Here is a 19,181-nt window from a genome sequence, read left to right as displayed (position 1 = left end):
AAAGCTTTGTAACAATGTATATTCATTTATAAATAAATATTTGATAATCTCTGGAATTTGTACGTAAAAGTTAAGAGTGGAGTGTAGGGTATAGTGACGAACGATTGGGTTTTAAATTACACTTTTTTTAAAAATCAATATTTTTAAAAGTTTTAAAGCAAAAAGTTGTTAATATCTATTGAGCAATAAATAAGTTGTTCACTTTTGAAAATTCTTAATTTTTTTCATCTCGTTGAAAAAGTTGAAAATGTACCGTAATGGAATACAAATTTAATTGTACACTGAAAACAAAATGTCTACTTAAGTTCTGCGTTTAAATTGAACAAATTAAGTTGTTCAAATAACAATAAAAAATAACTGTTTTTTATTTATTGGATGGAGCAAAGAAAGAACAAACGATATAGTGTCAATAAATACCGGAAAAAATTGCATACCCTTGACAAATGTCACGATACTTTACTGGTTACTGTTGGAAATAAGTAGGTGCCACTTTCATAAGGCACAAAAGAAGAAAACTCATAGTATCAAAAACTGTTGCTAAAAATCTTGTGAATACCTGTATATATTTATTTGACTTGGTTTTCCATAAATCTTTGCTCTGATCAATTTTTTAAAATTTTGCTTCTCCCTTTTAGTCGAAATTATCTCACAAAAAAATTACTGGAATTCTTAATAATATTATTGTAAATAAGTTGTAAAGTGACGATCGCTGTTGCAATTTCAGGCAAATCTGGGATAGCCGGGACTCTCATATTCCATTAAACATTTATGTTTATTCGAATTAAATTGACATTTGTTAATAAAATACATAATTTTTTCTTAAAACAGCTGTTGAGCCAGAATAAATATCTCGAAAAAACACATATCACCTATAATCGTATAGTGAAATAATACATTTATTAGAATGTGCGGTCCCACTTTCCGCTCAAGCAGAGTTGCGATTTGCACCCGTCTCTTTCTATCGCATATACTTTTAGAAGAAAAGATCACTAAAGCCCAATTTGCTCAATGATTCAAAAACACCAGCCCGATTTTAATCTTTCAGTTTAATAAGAATGTTAGAGTCAAATATTCATTTTTTAAGAAACAATTTAGTTTTAATTAAAAATGAAATTAAAAACTCTGCTTAGAGAGATGTTTTTTTCATGTAGAAAATGTGCCAAGTTTGAGAAGGATCGGTTAAGACGTATGTATATAAATGCAGGCAAGCACGGACTTTCGAATCATGGTTTTGAAAAAAAACGGCACTGCCTGAAAAACTTGCACACAGTATTTTTTAAAGTTACAATCCGATCGAAATTTTGACAGTGTACTCTAAACGTTAAATTAAATTTTTTTTTTTAATTGTGCAAGGCTCCTCCTCCAGAAATTGTATTTTCAATTCTTAAATGTTTTGACTTAACGTTAGACTGCCAGCTGCGTGCATTGCGCTAATGGAAATTTGACCACTTCATCTGGCCAAAATTAGAAAGTCCCTCAATTTTAAAGATATCAAAGTAAAAGAGCGCCTAAAGTCTAAACGGTACTTACCCGCTATCCCGCACTCCCGCGCTATACTTTGTTGTCTCGAGCAGCAAAAACTTAGGCTCCCAATCTCCTTCGCTCATTAACTCTCGCTCACTCTCTGCTGCTCTCTAACTCTCTTTTATCATTGGAGCTTTATCTGCACAGTATTCCGATATGTAGCAAACATGTTGAAAGAAATGCAAGTCGGTGATTTCGGCTGGACAATAAATGCGACAGTGTTGACCACAGAAGGTCACGGGCCTGGTACGCTATGATCTTAAGCCCCCAATACACAATTTATACTCTAAGAGGCTGTTGTCATTAGTTATGATTTGTATTAAATTTAATTTGCACGTTTCTTTTGTTTCATTAAGTGCCTTATAATTTTTGTTGGTTTACTGCATGTATTTAAATAAAAGCAAGCATTTAAAAGGATTTAACACAAACAAAAAACCATTCCGATGGTGATGTGAATGTGGTATTTCCTACACAGTGTAATAAGGTCATACTATACGGCGAAATAACAAATAGTTTTAAGACGAACTTTTATACAACTTTTTCTACCTTCGATCCCCACTTTACTCTCTGTCATTATACAGTTTATTGCGACTCAATATAACAAAAATCTAAAAACCTTTGAAAATCCTGAAAATACAAACTTGTTATACCCTGTACGAAAAGAAATATTGTACTCGGGGGAAAAGTATGTAACAGGTAGAAGGAAACTCCGACGGCGTTCGTTAAATTTGGTTATTACTCTGCTCAGTCCCAAGGCTAGCAGTTATAAGAGGGCAGTTCCCTCTCATCTTAAATATCGGGTAGTGATAGAGATATTGCCACCTGGTGGTTTTTCAGATCGCTGATAATTCATCTTAAGACGACAGCGAGGCAGCAGCATTGTAAAGATTTTTCCCCCGGATTTCACAGCCACCACGATACTTCCACTGGAGGGTCTACCTCAATGGGTAGCCTTTAATAACTGTTAAACCCTTCAGCACGACAAGCTCGAATGGGGCAACCATTGCCATATTAGTCGCCACCTACGACAAGCTATGACAGGCTGTGGCAGTATTTTTCGCCGCTACCACACGGCAAGAGAGGTTGGGACTAACGTCTCGGCGCCTGCGGTTCATCCGGTTCAGCATCAGCAAATACTCCTAGGAGACGCATCCGCGATGATCCATTTTCCCTGGTCTCGAACAACTCCAAGGGCATCCAGGTCCCGCACATCATGGTACAGGCGGGATTCACATAATATGTGAAGCCGGTCCTCTCTCATCTCCCTACATGAGCATGCGATTGTAGTGCTGAAAGTTCGGTCTTGCAAAAATGCGTTTGTCGACCCGTGTCCTGTCAGCAAGAATCTTGCTTTCAGGCTAAAGACGAAATCTTTCCTCTTGCAAACGAACGCTGCCTCTGGGAAAAACTCGCGAGTCACGGATCCATGTTCCGCGCAATCCCATCTGAGTTGCCACTTATTCAGCAGACACTCAACTAGCAGAGCCATCTTATCCTCCCAGTCCATCACGCACAAGTCCTGTCCGTGGAGCCAGTCGCTCCCATCCAGGGGAATGTTCTTCCTCTGCTTGCATTTCACTGCAGTTCGATGAGCGTCCCAATCTTTTGGAGAAGCACCAGCAAGCACCTGCAGTGCCACCGTGGACAATGTGCAGCATACCGATAGGCATCCTAAAAGGACGGACTCCTGAAACGAGGTGAGGAGTTTTATGGACTTACCTCTACTCGCCACCTTCTACCAGACCGAGGCACCGAAGAGTGCACACGGCACCATGAGTCCGCTGTAACACGTCGTCTCTGCATGGGAACTGAGCCCCTAATCGACTGGAAGCACACGCGCTAGCCCTACGGCTACTCCAGCCAGCCGATCTCTGAGTGGAGAGATATACATTTTTTTTTATTGACACGATATAGTTAAGTAGTACGTGGTAGTTCAATAGATTGTAATCAATTTACACAACAAAACAGCTCGTTATGGGAAATGGGAAAATGGGAAAGTGTGGGAAAATGCATATTCACAATCGTCGCAAGTGTACGCAAAGATACAAAGATCTCGGGCTGGAAAGGAGTCTCGTCAACATCAACTGGCTGCCACGTAGCCACTTTGGGCATGACGCACCTCTCGGGCTCTCCAAAAACGTACAGAACGTAATTAATTTTAGTCAGTTGATACAGTATACAATATAGCTGGTACTAAGCCATTGCGTTAAAAAAGTAATCAGATGATTTGTATTGAGTGTGCAGTAGAGTTCCGTCCAAAATTAGTGGTCTTATGTAGAAGATAATATGTGGATAGCATTCTCGAAAACGCTTACCGCCTAGATGTGTTTGTTTGTTAATGTCTATGTGGGATGATGGGACGCCGCTGCCCAGGAAGCAGACTACTCGGTGGCCGCCATGGCGCGGGCCTGGGCGCGAACGCGCTTCTCGAACTCTAGCCGGTTCTGGCAGTAGATGGTGTAGGCCTCCGCCTGGGCCGGGTCCTTGATGTTCGGCTCGTTGAGCAGGTACTGGATGCCCAGCAGGATCTGCTTGATGGTGATGGCCTGGTGCCAGTCCTTCTCCTCGTCGAGCAGCGACGGGCAGACGGTGCCCAAGGGATAGACGTTCGGGTGGAACAGCGGCGGCTCGAACTTGCACTTGGGCGGCGAGGTGGGGTAGTCGTCCTTGAAGATCATGCGCAGCTTGTAGAGGCCGCCCTCCCAGGGGGTCGACTTCTCAGGTTAAGGGTGCCGTCGGGGTTCTTGGCGGGACGGTCGACGAAGCCGAAGGGGTGGTCCTTCCGCCAGGCCTTTCGCTCCTCCCCCAACCGCGTGATTGCAATGCCGGACATGATCGGTGATTAGTTGGGTGCTTTTTCCTACTTCCGGTTCAAATGCATATGCGGGAGAAAACTCATCCGCTCGCCGACCAAGATGCCAAACTATCAGCATTTGGTGACATAAGGTAGGCTTGCTCCAGCAAACCGTAACGTTGGATTCCCTGTGCTTAAAAACTTCCCCTTCAGCAACATGATTGCCGTCTTGCTGGTTGACACACTCACTCCACACACACTCACGCAGCTTCCCAGGCTCCCACGATGCTCATCAACTGCTCGCCTTTCCGCTCCAGATCTCCACGGGGATTTCCGTCGACGAGGAGTAGCAAGTAATCTGCAAACGCGCTCATAGCGCAAAGTGGCTCCAAGTGCTGAAACAGCACATCCATCAGTAATTTCCAAATGAATGGACCAATAACGGACCCTTGAGGGGAGCCAGTAAGTTCCAAATAAATGGACCAATAACGGACCCTTGCGGTGAGCCCCGTGTAATCGCAACTATGGCTGCTATATAACTGCTGATGATGCTTGCACTTTGGCCGGAGAAATAGCTTTTCAACAAGTCTATTTCTAGACTTAAAATAATAAAATAATTTGTATATGTCGGAGATAGGGATCTCTTAAAGGCCTCGCGAGTTGCTTGATTTTACTATCACTTGGTTTTTCTCTTACTAAGATGCACAGCGAGTCGCAATTGTTCGTGTTGCCTGTTCGAAGGTTCTCGAAAGAATGACTCCTGAAAACTTTTCTACTTTGGACCACTCTATCGGTTCCTTGTCATTCTATAGTCACTTGTCATTCTTTTCATTTATTCTCTACTCCCGTTAATTTCACTCTCCTTGTTGCAACAACAATTGCGCCACACTCGGCTAAGGTGAGTTCCCACCTAGCCACGCTCTTGAAACCCTTAAGAAGGTCACACTTCTTTCTCTCAATTCATTATTTCTATTGACAGGTTTCTCTCCGTTACATTGATTTTATTTTACATTAAATATTAATATTATTAATTCTCTCGACATATATTTTTGATCAACATCACTAGTTAAGGCGATCTAGCCATGTCCGTCTGTCCGTGTGAACGCTGTAATCTCGGAAACTATAAGAACTGGAGGGTTGAGATTTCCGGTTTAGCTTCCTTATCTTTGTAAACGGTGCAAGTTTGTTACGCAAACATGCCACGCCCCCTCTGACGCCCACAAACCGCGCAAAAAATTTCAAAAAATCGTACATTTGAACGTCCATATCTCGGAAACTATCAAAGATACAGAATTGGAATTTCAAATTTAGATTTCTAAGCTTTGAGCGCAGCGCAAATCCGCTCACAACCCGCTAAAAAAAATTTTTAACTGATTATTTCCTCAATACCTGTCGATGTCGAACAGTATGTAACAGGTAGAAGGAAGCGTTTCCGACCCCATGAAGTTTATGTATTCTTGATCAAGATCAGAAGCCGAGTTAGTCTAGCCATTACCATTACAGTTCGTCTGTGATCTTGGAAACTATAAGAGCTGGACAGTAAATATTTTAGATATATATTTCTTAGCTTCTTTTTTTTTATAAGCAAACAACAAGTTTTACTGGTGCGTGTTTTGAGAAACTCAATTCACTTTTACTTATGGTCATATCAACATTTAGTGTAAGGAAAAAACGCCCATCGCAATAATTGGCAGTGTGGTAGTCTATACGTCTAAGTCTGGAATGAGTCTACCACTTGCGGGCCGTCCAAGTGAAGTGTGAGAGTAAGTTTTTTTTGTGTGAGAGACGAGTCTTGATCTGTAGCGTGTGGCAGTCTTAGTGATAGATGTACAAACAGTATTAATATTGCGATCTCGAAAAATTGTAGTGTTTCTTGTATAGTATGGGGCGTTTATCATTTGTCTTAAAATTGTGACTTAGATGTATTCAATTCTTTGTATAGACATGATACAGGCAGTGCCCCCGAAGTGTAAATCCGAATGCGGACTAGCCATTAAAATAGCTTTGAAGAGCGGAGTTTTCGCTGTGATTGACAGCCCACTTCCCGGACGAAGGAGCCATCTCATTTTCCTCGCCTTTTGCCTTGTGGAAGCACAGGTATCCACAATATTCGGCTTCCGGGTAAGCCCGCCTGTCCAGAGTATGCCCAAGGTACTGAACCGTGTCAAAGTGCTTTATTGGAATCCCGTCCAGGGTGAGGCGATAAGTGTTTAGCCTGTTCAACGAAAAGGTACCATGCTGAGATTTTTCAGCACCTTATCTATCGCCTGTCTTCGCACCTTATCTAACACCTGTCGCCAGAAGTGCAGGGTCATCTGCGCAAATAGCTCTTAGAACATTCCAGGTTCTGGACAATGTACGGTCCGAGGTAAATATAGTATATAAGACAGGGCCCAGCACACTTCCTCGAAGGAATCCAGCAAGTATAGGCCTTGAACAAACTAATAGTGATGGAGATATAAAATTATTCTGGTTACTTTAGGTTAACCAGTTTTATAACGAAACAAACATTAATAATGATTGGTATTTATTTGTTGAACTCCTGAACTCAAATTTTTATGTATAAGCGATGTCCACCTGAATCAAAAATAGCCCATAAAGTCATACAACAACTATAAATAAACATGGTTAACAACTTAAGGAAATTCTTTTTATTACAGTTTACGTACACGAATGACGATATCGAATTCGTTTCGAATAGTGGGTGTTCGTTTGGAAGCGGACACTGTAGAGACAAAAAACGGCATACCAAGTGTATTGATAGATAAGGAACAAACTTTTCGAGTTTTCGGTAGCGGATTACAAAGCAATACAGAGATAACGTTTACCAACGAAAAAAATGATTATGGTGGTCCATGTCTAAAACCAGCTACTGACCTGTTCACCCCGATAGAAGTCGCCAGTGATGGGTTTTCAGCAATTTACTCAGTAAAATTTCCGTCATATATAAATGAATTTTATATATGTGCGAAAACTGCTGAGGAAGCAACAAATGTAAGTATTTAAGTTTTCATACATAAACAAGTGAGAACGCATTAGTCCCACTTGTGGTCTAAAATGACGATGCTTCAATGGACATGTGTGTCGTTGACACTGCCTTTTAATTGTAATCAAACAAAAACATCTATTCTTTTCTAGCGTGCCAAATGAGGAAATTTTAGAAAGTGGTTTATATCGCGAATCGAATGATCTTTTTGCTCTTGGTGTTTGTTCTGGTATATGTTCATTTAATGATAAATTTGCACAAAATTTTACTTAACAGGCACATTCTCCATACCCATATTAACAATCCGTTTGCAACCTTTGTTAGCTGTATAAAACTTGCCAGGTCTGAAAGAAAAGCCAAAATCTTTGCATAGAAGGTAGAAGACCCAATCATTTTTTTTTGATGATTTTTTACAGTACTATTGAAGATAGGTCCTGCCGAAATTATTACAAAATCGTTTGCAAGTTGCATGACATGATTTGTTTGTGTACATAATAAACAGATACGGGGTTAAGTATACTACCTGTAACATAATGATTAACGAACCAGGCAAACATTGGAAAACGTTAATATCCTATGATTACTTTTGGGAGGTTAGGTTAACACAGTTTCATGCACTTGACAAGTATACTATAGTAGGCACGACACATTGATGAATCTTCTTTTTATGCTACAAAATTAATGACGTCACAACATGGAAGCAGACTTGTCTTTCTGATATGTAAGGTAGTGTTTCATTATCTTTAATAAACAAGTCCAATCTCGCCAAAACAGATATAAGGGGTAACTTCGAAACTCTGGACATTTGTAGGATCTTTAGTATTTTTAGGAATATCTATTAAAATCCTGGACATTTGTACGATCTTTATTCTTCTAAGGAACACACTTTTTTTCATAAATTCAAAGTTTTGATTAGGTTTGTGTATATGACATTTATCCGGGGCTTCGTCCTGACAGTTTTTTTTAGACACTTCAGAAATATCCACGCAGCCTTTGCTCATTTTTGACTGCTAGAAAATTCCTTGAAAAGATCCGTCGACTCTTCACTCCACCAAAATTTCGGAGACCTATCCTCCGCTACGACATATATTGCTCTTTTGCTTTTATCTCCTTTCGCATTTTTATACCCTTGCAGAGGGTATATTGATTTCAGTCAGAAGTTTGCAACGCAGTGAAGGAGACGTTTCCGACCCCATAAAGTATATATATTCTTGATCAGCATGACTAGACGAGTCGATCTAGCCATGTCCGTCTGACCGTCCGTTTCTACGCAAACTAGTCTCTCAAAGCCTTATACCTTTTGCAGGTAGTATATAAGTCGGAACCAGCCGGATCGGAATAGTCGGAAAAAAAAGTAAAATAATTATATCTTTGGTTTTTTTTAGCATATAACCTCCTGAGCTTGGATATAACATTTTTTAATTAGTTTTGAATTTTGAATTAAATTTGATCGAAATCGGACGACTATATCATATAGCTGCCATAGGAACCATCGGAAAATTGGTGGAAAAATAATATGAAACAAATTATAGCTTCGGTGTTTTTCAACATGTAACCTTTAACGCTTGGAAATAACATTTTCTAATTAGTTCTGAATTTCGAATTTAATTTTATCAAAATCGGACGACTATATCATATAGCTGCCATAGGAACGATCGGAAAATTGGTGGGAAAATAATAAAAAAACAAATTATAGCTTCGGTGTTTTTTAACATATAATCTCCTACGCTTGGAAATAACATTTTTTAATTAGTTCTGAATTTCGAAATTAATTTTATCAAAATCGGACGACTATATCAAAAAAAATTGGTAGGAAAATAATATGAAACAAATTATAGCTTCGGTGTTTTTTTGACATATTATCTTATACTATTGGGAATATCATATTTGTGTTTTTAAATTTAATATTTATAGCTGCATGGGTATATAAGCTTCGGCTTGCCGAAGCTAACTTCCTTTCTAGTTTCAGATAAATTTTAAATGTTTCTGCTTGAGTTTATAATGTTCAGATTTTTTTTTGCCAATCTATCCTTTGCTGGAAACATCTTGGGTGGACATATGTAGATCTTCCATGATTTTAAAAGTGATGGGATGGTAATGACTAACACCTATAAGGATCTTATGACCATTTCACAGATATCATTTCTTTTAAAAAGGTCAAATGAAGTACAGAACCAGAATCGGTTCATATGTCTCTGCTACTTTTAACATAATCACCTAAAAGTTTCGATCTAGCGTTGAAGAAGTCTTTAGCAAATACAACTTTATTAAACGAATAAAGGTTTCTAGTAAATAACCAAACATTACATACCAACCATTTAATAATCTAATTGGTAAGAAAACTTGAGCTGCTAGGGACATAGGAGGTTGACTCCCAGTTTATTTACTAATAAATAAAATTCAAAACTCTGTTTACCAAAATCAAGATCCTGGGGGACTTTTTAGAATCAAAATTTTCTTTATTTTATCAGTTTGTCCCAACACGTTGCTTTAAGGTCCGGGAAAAATAAAAATTGTGTTATGATATGATTTATGAAACTTTAGTTTTACGACTTTTGGAAAAACCAGCTAGTTTAGCGAAAACGGCTACCAATTTAAGATTTAATTCCAATTTTCTATGTATTTCTGATAATTAATGCATCAATGTATGTTATTAGACCCAAGAACCAATGTTTCCAAATTTAAATCTGTATATCAATCGTAACTAGCGCAGTAATTTAAAAGTTTTACACTACCGACTACCAGTCATCGAGTACGGACGTCTTCCTAATTCTTTCTCATCGTTGATCTTCGGAACCAGTGCTTAGTATACACCCCCCTCCGTGACGTCGAATTCAATTACCACGAATTCCTGAATTTTGTGAAGGGAACAATATACGCACCATGCCTAATCAACATCCCAGAAGAAGACATTGTGAAAGAGCAACGAGCCAAAAAACGTGGATTCGGTACTCAAGTTTACTAAAACCATCGACAACTCCACCAAACCCTCGGGAGTGATTCTGGTCACTTTTGATCTCTACAATCTTTCCAGTAAGCTGGACATCTCTTGGTACTGCTTCAAAGTAAGGGAATACATACCAACCCCAATGCGGTGCAAAAACTGCCAGAAGATCGGACATACAGCTAGAAACTGTGATGATCCAACTATGTGCTCCACCTGCAATCTGAACGCGCGAACTGCTCAGGCCAACCCCCCGCCTCCTTACCTGCTTGCCCAGGGTATCAACAGCAAAGAGATCTACTAAAAATTAAAACAAAAAATGCAGCATGCCAGAAGAATTAATCAAAAACAACAAATACTGCAGTCATCATCGACGCTTCGGTAACGGCTTCGAAACCTAAGCACGACTCTCTGCAAGCAGAAGACAACAACAAACCAGCAAGCAAAGCGCAACCAATGTAACACAAAAAAAAAGAACCCCCTCCCCCACCTCTCCTCCAACGCCCTCGCCGGGCTCCCCCATTTCCCCCTTTCCGCCCACTACCCCAAATCACCACCGTCAACACAAACGCAAGATAAAAATCCCATGATCAAAGAGCAACTAAAAAAATCTAGCGCTATTATTAACGAAGCGCAACGGTTTCTAAAAAGTTTAGATTCGGAACACTATAATTCTACAAATGAAAATATTTCCACAGACTCCGAATTTAGCCAAGCAAAAAACCATTCTGACTCTAAATCTTTAATGGAACAAGATCTCTAAAAGCGCCTGTACCCCCATTTTATACCCGTTACTCGTAGAGTAAAGGGTATACTAGATTCGTCGGAAAGTATGTAACAGGCAGAGGGAAGCGTTTCCGACCCCATAAAGTATATATATTCTTGATCAGGATCACTAGCCGAGTCGATCTAGCCATGTCCGTCTGTCTGTCCGGATGAACGCTGAGATCTCGGAAACTATAAGAGCTAGGCTTTTGCCATTTGTCGTGCAGATTCCTGAGCTTCTTACGCAGCGCACCACGCCTACTCTAACGTCCACAAACCGCCCAAAGCTGTGGCTCCTACAGTTGTGATGCTAGAATACCCACAAACAGATTTCTCAGCCCTCCAGCTTGATCTGGACCGGCCCATTACCATAATAAATATGTACATCCCACCTTGCCAGAGTTTCAGGAGTTGCGACATCATTGACTGTTTAAACCATATGTCCGGCCTCTCCATAGTGTTGGGCGACTTCAACTCTTGGAGCCTCTTGAGGATCGCCAAAATCCTAAGCCTGGGGAAAAGCCCTGGAGCGTAAAATTGCTGACCTAAATTTAATCACACTTAATGACGGCTCCGCCACTCACCTCTCGACCCACAATACTCTCACTCACATAGATATCTCCCTGATATCCCCACAACTTGCGCACATATGCGACTGGTCTATCGCTTCTACTCTGTATATGCAGATAAATCCCCACCGGGGACGAATCCCGAATCTCACCTTCAACTACCCCCAAAAAGATATGGTCCGATGTCAAGCGCCTAGCTGGGGTAACTGGTCTTCTTACCTGTCCGAAGAAAATTGCAGAGTAATTTGGAGATAGTTGGTCAGAGTACTCTGCCGACCACAACTTCACTCAGCAGTGCTGTCAATCAAAGCAAACCTATTTAAACCACACCTACCAACCCATTTCCACACCTCTTTCCACGAGGCAACTTGACTTAAATTTTACAAATCTGGAATTAGAAATCGCAGTCCAAACGGCAAAGTGAAAAAGTCCCGGCTTTGACAGAATTTCGTATCCCATGCTAAAAAAAAACCTACCACCAGCTGTTAAATATAAACTTCTAGAGGTCTTTAACACAATGCTCCAAACAGGATCCTATCCACAGCCACGGTAATCCCTATAACCAAACCTAATAAAACTAATCCAGAAATTAATACCTTCCGTCCCATTTCACTTCTCTCATGCCTAGGAAAAACAGTCGAAAAAATGATTGCACGCAGGCTCATGTGGTTTACCACCCAAAAAAACCGTATCTCTCACTACTAGGTTGCATTCAAAAAGAGTCACATAAATATGGATGCTCTGTTGAGATTCAAACACTTCGCGTCGAAGGCCCTTCTACAAAAAATCCGTTCTGGCCACGGAACATTCAGTGTTATACCAACTTGAACTCTGGGGCGTTGGTCCAAGACTTTATAACCTTATCAAAGCCTTCACGACCAACAGAACTTTCAGGGTCCAAGTAATTAACTCAACATCAAATCTACATAAGCTCCACAATGGCATTCCTCAGGTTTCTCCTCTTTCGGTGGTACTCTTTTTGATTGCTTTTTAGCAAATATCTTAAATTTTTAACAAACACAAAGACATTTCCATTTCACTGTATGCTGATGACGCCTTTATTTTCACCATCAAGAAAGATCTCAATTCCGTTTAAGATACCTTCTCAAACGTTCTGGACGAGCTGGAAGAGTGGGTGCTTCACCTGGGGCATCTCTTCCCATTCAAAAATGTCAGGTCCTACATATTTGCCGAAAACAAAATGCAATTTTTCCGAAATTGGATTTCACAACGAAATCATTCAACAAACTGATCATCTAAAAATCTTAGGAATTATCTTCGACTCTAGGCTTACATTTAAAGAACACTGCATAAGACTAGGAAAGCAGTCTCAATATAATTAAATTTCTAAGTTCAAAATACTCACATGTACATGTTAATGTACATATTAATGCAGAATGCAGCCTCCAATATCAAGTGTATTCAGCCACCATACCAAGCAGCTGCCCGCAGATCCATTTACGCATTTCCGACTTCTCCGACCAAGTGCATTCGAGCGGAGTCCGGACTACCCAGCATCACCAATAGGATAAAAGAAACTACAACCCGACTCATACCAAAATTATACACCACTCCAAATCGGTTACTAGCTGACGACTTCAAAAACATATTTAAAGAAAGAAGAAGATACAAATGTCCTTCTACTCTCCGGATATGCGCCAACTTTATCAAAGAATTGGTCCTACCACCACCGAACAGATTTAGATCGTCCGGGCCATCTCCATCCTGGTCTCGGAACCAACCTAACATCAACACCAAACTGCGTATCTCAACAAAAAATCATACTCCCAGCTCAGTACATAGCACCCGGTTTCAAAACTAAAAATAACTCCTCTGTGAAAAACATTGGCTGTTTACCGACGGATCAAAATCTTTGGAGTCAACCACTTTCGCAGTTATCAACGCTAACAACACTATCTTAGCGGGAGGGGCGTTTAGCGCCCCTATATATTCGTGGCAGAAGCTACGACTCTATTACTAGCCTGCCGCTTTGCCACCAGTAAAAACGGGGAGTATGTTTTCTGCACTAACAGTCTTTCGTCACTCATGGCAATAAATAACCCCGAGTATCGCGATCCCACCATAAGAGAGATACAAAGATTAACAAAAGAGCATCCGAAAAAAATAACACTCTTTTGGGTCCCAAGCCATCAAGGCATAAAGGGCAACGAAGACGCGGACCAGGCAACCCACAGCATTGGCCTCTCACCAACTTTCGTTTTCACTCCAATAAACAATAGATGAAGTCCCAAGAACAAAGGGTACGCAAAAAACACGGGGGTAAGTTTTTTACGCGACGTGCATAGGTGTTTATTGGTACACTTGTGGAAATAAGAACTAGTTAAGCCTAACTTAACTTAAGCGCTCCAGTGCGGAGCGGTGACTCAGGGGAGAGATGGAGAGGGAGAGCGGACGGCAGTGCGAGATGTGGACATCTGGATAAAACTGCCGCTCGACACTGCCTCTTGAAATTAAACGCCCTTCTGACATACACAAGCTAATAGATCGCAACTTGGAAAACCAATAGATGGAGGAATGGACCACATTCACCAATAGAAACTGCAAATTTAATCCCACATGTACAAAAATACCTCTCCTAGCGGCAATCGGGAGACAACAGCGCATTACCTTTATCCGGCTTAGACCTCTATGGGTCTATTGTGATACCGCATGATCTCGTTTTTCTTTCTCTAGGGTCCCGTATCTAGTAAGTTTCAACCTGTGTTAAGCTGATCAGCATGTCTTCCACCCAGAAGATTTTATAAAGGCACTTATGTTTTTGAGATTAATCTCCGATATTTCGGTAAGACCGTCGATGAAGGGACTTCCTAAGTGTTTCAGTCTGAGTCTGCATAGGGCTGGGCAGAAGCAGAAAAGGTGTTCTACCGTTTCCTCTTCTTCCTCATCCCTGCAGCTTTTGCAGAAATCATTTTGTGGGGCTTTTAACCTGCCGGCATGTATGCCAACAAGCCAGTGGCCTGTAAGAGCTCGAATCAACATGCCACACTCTCTGCGGCTGAATTTAAGTAATTTCGATGTTTTTTTTGTTGTTTATCACAGGACATGTCTGGTGAGAGATACGACACTGTGGTGCGTTTTGCCGATGGGTGTTGGCTAGTTTGTTAAAGTAGTTTTTTATATTTAGCTTGCAAGTTGTCATGGGCATACTGACATTCTCCTTTCCTGGGAGGAGAGGCTTGATGGTGCCCTGCCTGGCTAACTCGTCCGCTATGCAATTGCCTACGATATTCCGGTGACCCGAAACCCATACTAGGCTGATAGTAAACTGATTAGCCATCTCGTGAAGAGATCTGCGACAGTCTGCTATTGTACGGGAGTTGGGGTTTGTCGAGTAGATCGATTTAATAGCCGCTTGGCTATCACTATATATATTTAGGTGTCCTCTTTGGAGGCTTATGTTAGTGCTTCTTTTATAGCGTTGACCTCCGCCTGGAAGACGCTACAGTGGTCCGGGAGCCTGAATGACTTCCTGATATCTAATTGTTTGGAGTAAACACCTCCGTCAACTTGTCCTTCTAATTTGGAGACATCTGTATAGAAGCAGATTGCGTCCGTCGTGCCCGATCGGCCCTGCTCCCATTCCTCTCTATCTGGAATCAGGGCCTCAAAGGGTGTGTGACTATATTCAATGGATTTGCATAGATCCGTTATCTTCGGAATCGATTTATCATGCTGGAGAATTTTAGCATGGCCTGAAATTTGTCTTTCCACTGCCCGGTGTCCCTCAGTCGAATAGCTGCCGATTTGGCCCTTTCCATGCCTGCTAAGTCCAGGCTAGGGAGGTTCAAGATCGCATTCAGCGCTTCATTCGGAGTGGTTCGAAGGGCTCCACTAATACACAAAGCCGCCATTCGCTTTACTTTGTTTAGATGAGTCAGTATGCATTGTTTGTGCAGAGCGGTACACCACAGAGCCACTCTGTATAGTAGGATTGGCTTGACTACCGCTGTGTATATCCAGTTGACTTTTCTAAGGGACATGCCCCATCTTAGCCCAATTGCTTTTTTACAGGAGTAAAGTGCAATGGTCGCTTTCTTGGTTCTCTCTTGGTTAGTTTGTTTACTGCGATATTCCACAGGAATGGTGATAGTATACCTCCTTGCGGGGTGCCTATGTTCACTAGTCTAGTCTGGGTAGAGGTCCCTAGTGTGGCTGTGACCATTCTGCTTATCAGCAATTTAAGGATCAACCCCACCATTGGTAGCTCAACCCCTAGTTCTGTGAGAGATTCTGTTATTGCAGTGGGAAGCACGTTATTGAAGGCTCCCTCTATGTCCAAGCAGGCGATCAGAGTGTATTCCTTGATGCTGAGTGATTTCTCGATGCTGCTTACCACCAAGTGTAGCGCCGATTCGGTTGACTTACCTTTGGTATAATCGTGTTGTGCCTCTGATATTTGTGTCGGGTCTACGGTGGCCCTTATGTGTAGGCTTATCATTCTTTCAAAGCTCTTAAGCAGGAATGATGTTAGGCTTATTTGCCTAAAATCCTTTGCTGTGGTGTGAGTAGCCTTCCCTGTCTTGGGGGTGAAACCACGCTGTTGGTAGTTCTCCTACCGCCAGGATGGATTGGAAGATTTTTTTCAACCAGTTTATGGCTATTTGTCCTGCTTGTTGGATGTGAGCCGGTGTTATCCCGTCCGGTCCCGGCCATTTGTATGGTTTGAAACTATGAATGGACCATTTCATGTTGCGGTCTGATAGGAGTGGATCTAATTCGATTCCCTCCCCTGCTCCTCTTTCAGGAGGATGACCTGTTCGTTGGCTCCCCGGGAAGTGAGCGTCTAGGAGCAGGTCCAAGGACTCTTTACTAGAGTCTGACCAGGATCCATTTGCTTTTTGAAGATAGGCCAAAGGTGGGGCTGTCTTAGAGAGTATTTTCCTGAGTCTTGTGGCATCAGTTCGTTTTGCTCTTCTAATGGCCTTTTTGTAAGAGGCTAGTTCATACTTGCAGTTTTGCCAGTTAGTGTCCTCATTTCCCGCCTTTGCTCTGTTAAACAGGCATCTGCAGTTGGTTCTGAGGATTAATAGTTGTTGGGTCCACCAGGGGGGTTTTTTCCTTCCCCTTGGTTTCCCTGTGGGGCATGCAACTTTGAAGGCAGTGTTGCACGCTTCTATGAATTTGTAATGTTTGTAATGTTTTCTGACGGTTCCATGGGGAGGATATTCGTCAGAACTTCTTTGTACCTGTACCAGTCGGCTCGTCTGGGGTTAGCGAAGCTGACCGGCAAGGGCGAATCAAGGGACAATACGGTTTCTATGAATCTGTGGTCCGAAAAGGAGTGCTCGTCCGAGACTGCCCAGTTTTTGACTGCGCCTACGAGTGAGTCTGATTCCAAAGTTAGATCTATGATTGTTTGGCACTCACCTCTGTCGTTGTCGTTTGGGCAACCCCACTGGGTGTGATGGGCGTTGGCGTCACAGCCTATTACCAAACCTTTCCTGAGCTTTCGCATTCTTCTGTCAGTCCTCTGACTAGCGCATCTGGGGGGTTTTCCTTTTCAAAGGCCAAGTAGGCCGATAGAACCCTTACAGAGCCACTTTGCAGCTCTAGGCTTACTGCGGTGTTGTCTCCGTTGCTGTAATTGCGAAGCAGAAATATACTAATATGCCTTCTGGCTAATATGCAGGTTCGAATTTGACCTTCTTTGGGGTCAAGCATAAGCTTGTATTCCTTTGTTCCTAGTCCAGCAACCTTGCCTCCTACTATGCAAGGTTCCTGTACAAGGACTAGATCGTCTCCGCCTTCGGTTAGGCGAAGTAGAAGTGCAGCAGACGCTGCTTTACTGTGGTGCAGGTTTATTTGTAGAAGTCTTAGTGACATCTACAGCTGCAACCTCCACCACAGTGACGTCGGCCGCCTCTGAGTCGCTGAGGTCCACGTCCTCCATAGCCGGTCCGAGCGCTCGCATCTCTCTGCTTAGCGACGAATCAGTAGAGTAGCCGTCCTCCGGCCCACCAGGTGCCTCCAACTTCTCAGCAAGCACCTGCTCGGCTGGGTTGCTTGATGTGGATCGCACTAAACCCGAAGTTCAGCACTCCTCGAGCTGTCTCGATCGGAGCAACTGACTCCTTGTTTAGGACCAACACCGCCTGGTTGACATCCCCTTCATGCTCCTCCACCTTGACGACTTTCCAGTCCTTCGTGGAAAGGTGCGGGTTGCATTCTCGCAACATGTAAAGGATGTCCTCCGGCGCCTTGATCGCTGCTGGGGGCCAAAGCCGAGATCGGAGCCTACTGAGGACATCACACCAGTCTAGTGCGACGATGTTCGCCCCTTCGTAGACCTCAACGCGCTTGCTCGTAGCCTGTTTGTACAGGTCGACCGACCGCTGACTGTCGCAGGCCACCACCTGGACGCTGCCCTGGTACCAGGCCGCGTCCATGCAGCAGGACGAGGTGCCTGGCTTCTCCCGAACCATGCGCAGGGAAAGGTGGGACTCCAATGGCTTCCACTTGTTTCTGGGAATCCTGCCCTCCGGATTGCCCTTGTCAATGAGACCGAGTAGGACTTGGTCTTTCGTTATTTCGGCGAACGAGACCGATGGCTGGATCTTAGATCTCTTCGCCGATGGTCCGGGTAGTTCAAGAGATCGCGGCCTTTTCGCATGAGCCGCTTCTTGAGTGGGCTTATCCTGCCCGTAGTTAGGAAGCACCTTCCTTGCCCACTCTACCTTCTTTAGCCATTCAGGAGAAGGTGCGACAACGTTGCTTCTAGTATGAGAGCGCAGAGTCTGCAGCACCTATTAAACGGAAACAACAATCCGATCTGCAGTCTCTGCGGAGGAATTCCAAACACCGACCTCTTATTAGACAATTGCCCTGTACTGGCCAGTACTAGAGCCCACCTGTTCGGCACACAGTCCCCTTCCTAAATCCTCGACTGCCCATCCGTAGAAAATATTGAAAAAAATGCACGAGTTTATAAATAAATAAAAGCTAGCAATATAATAACAAACTAAACCCATAAAAAACCGCATGTACAGATATAAACACAGCAGATTAATTACAGCGAAGGCCTCCGCAGCCAGTGATCGGAAATATAGTATTAACTTTAACATTATATGATTAGCTTAATTTGTTAAATTAATAAAATCCAATTATTTTTGTGACCTCATCAAATTCCTTCGGACACCTTTTAAAACTAGTTTAATTCTCTTTTGAGAGCTGCTCATTTGTTTAAATCGGAGCGTCTGATTTTATGCCTATTAGTGCTAATATTGGTATCTGGTGACAGCAAAAGTTAAATTTATTCGCAAATACTTCCTATTTTAATGATGATTACGGGATCAAATTGTAAGTTTTGTGTTTTCCTGGCTGGAAACGCAGTACGCACCACGCACGCGTGGTGGTGGTGCTATTTCTAGTAATTAACTTATTATAACAACATTTACCTGATTTAGACTTAAGAACACACTTGTATACGTAAAATTGCCGACGCACTTATTAAAAATCGCTTGTTTTCCGTCGGTTAACGCCGAAATAATCTCTGCTTAAGTCTATTAAGCGATTTTTGTTTTGTTTTGCTTCTCTAAAGCGTATTAGAAAAAAGAGAGAGTAACGGAAATACCAAAATCA

At 42.2% G+C, this 19,181-nt stretch overlaps 1 protein-coding gene and 1 pseudogene across 1 annotated transcript in view; one reads left to right on the top strand and one right to left on the bottom strand.

Moving 5' to 3' along the window:
• The window catches only part of LOC119562776 (metal transporter CNNM2), a 164,567-nt gene that overhangs the window by 57,668 nt on the left and 87,718 nt on the right, over positions 1–19,181 (top strand). Inside the window, exon 2 of the mRNA XM_037875961.1 lies at positions 6,979–7,312. Coding sequence (XP_037731889.1) covers positions 6,979–7,312 — 334 coding nt within the window. The remainder of the gene's footprint in view (positions 1–6,978; positions 7,313–19,181) is intronic.
• LOC119562778 lies at positions 3,906–4,357 on the bottom strand (annotated as a pseudogene).

Source organism: Drosophila subpulchrella, unplaced genomic scaffold (assembly GCF_014743375.2).
Source record: "Drosophila subpulchrella strain 33 F10 #4 breed RU33 unplaced genomic scaffold, RU_Dsub_v1.1 Primary Assembly Seq94, whole genome shotgun sequence".
NCBI classification, from domain to species: Eukaryota; Metazoa; Arthropoda; class Insecta; order Diptera; family Drosophilidae; genus Drosophila; species Drosophila subpulchrella.
Note: the sequence above shows the minus strand (reverse complement) of the source record. Positions and strands in the feature narration are given on the sequence as shown.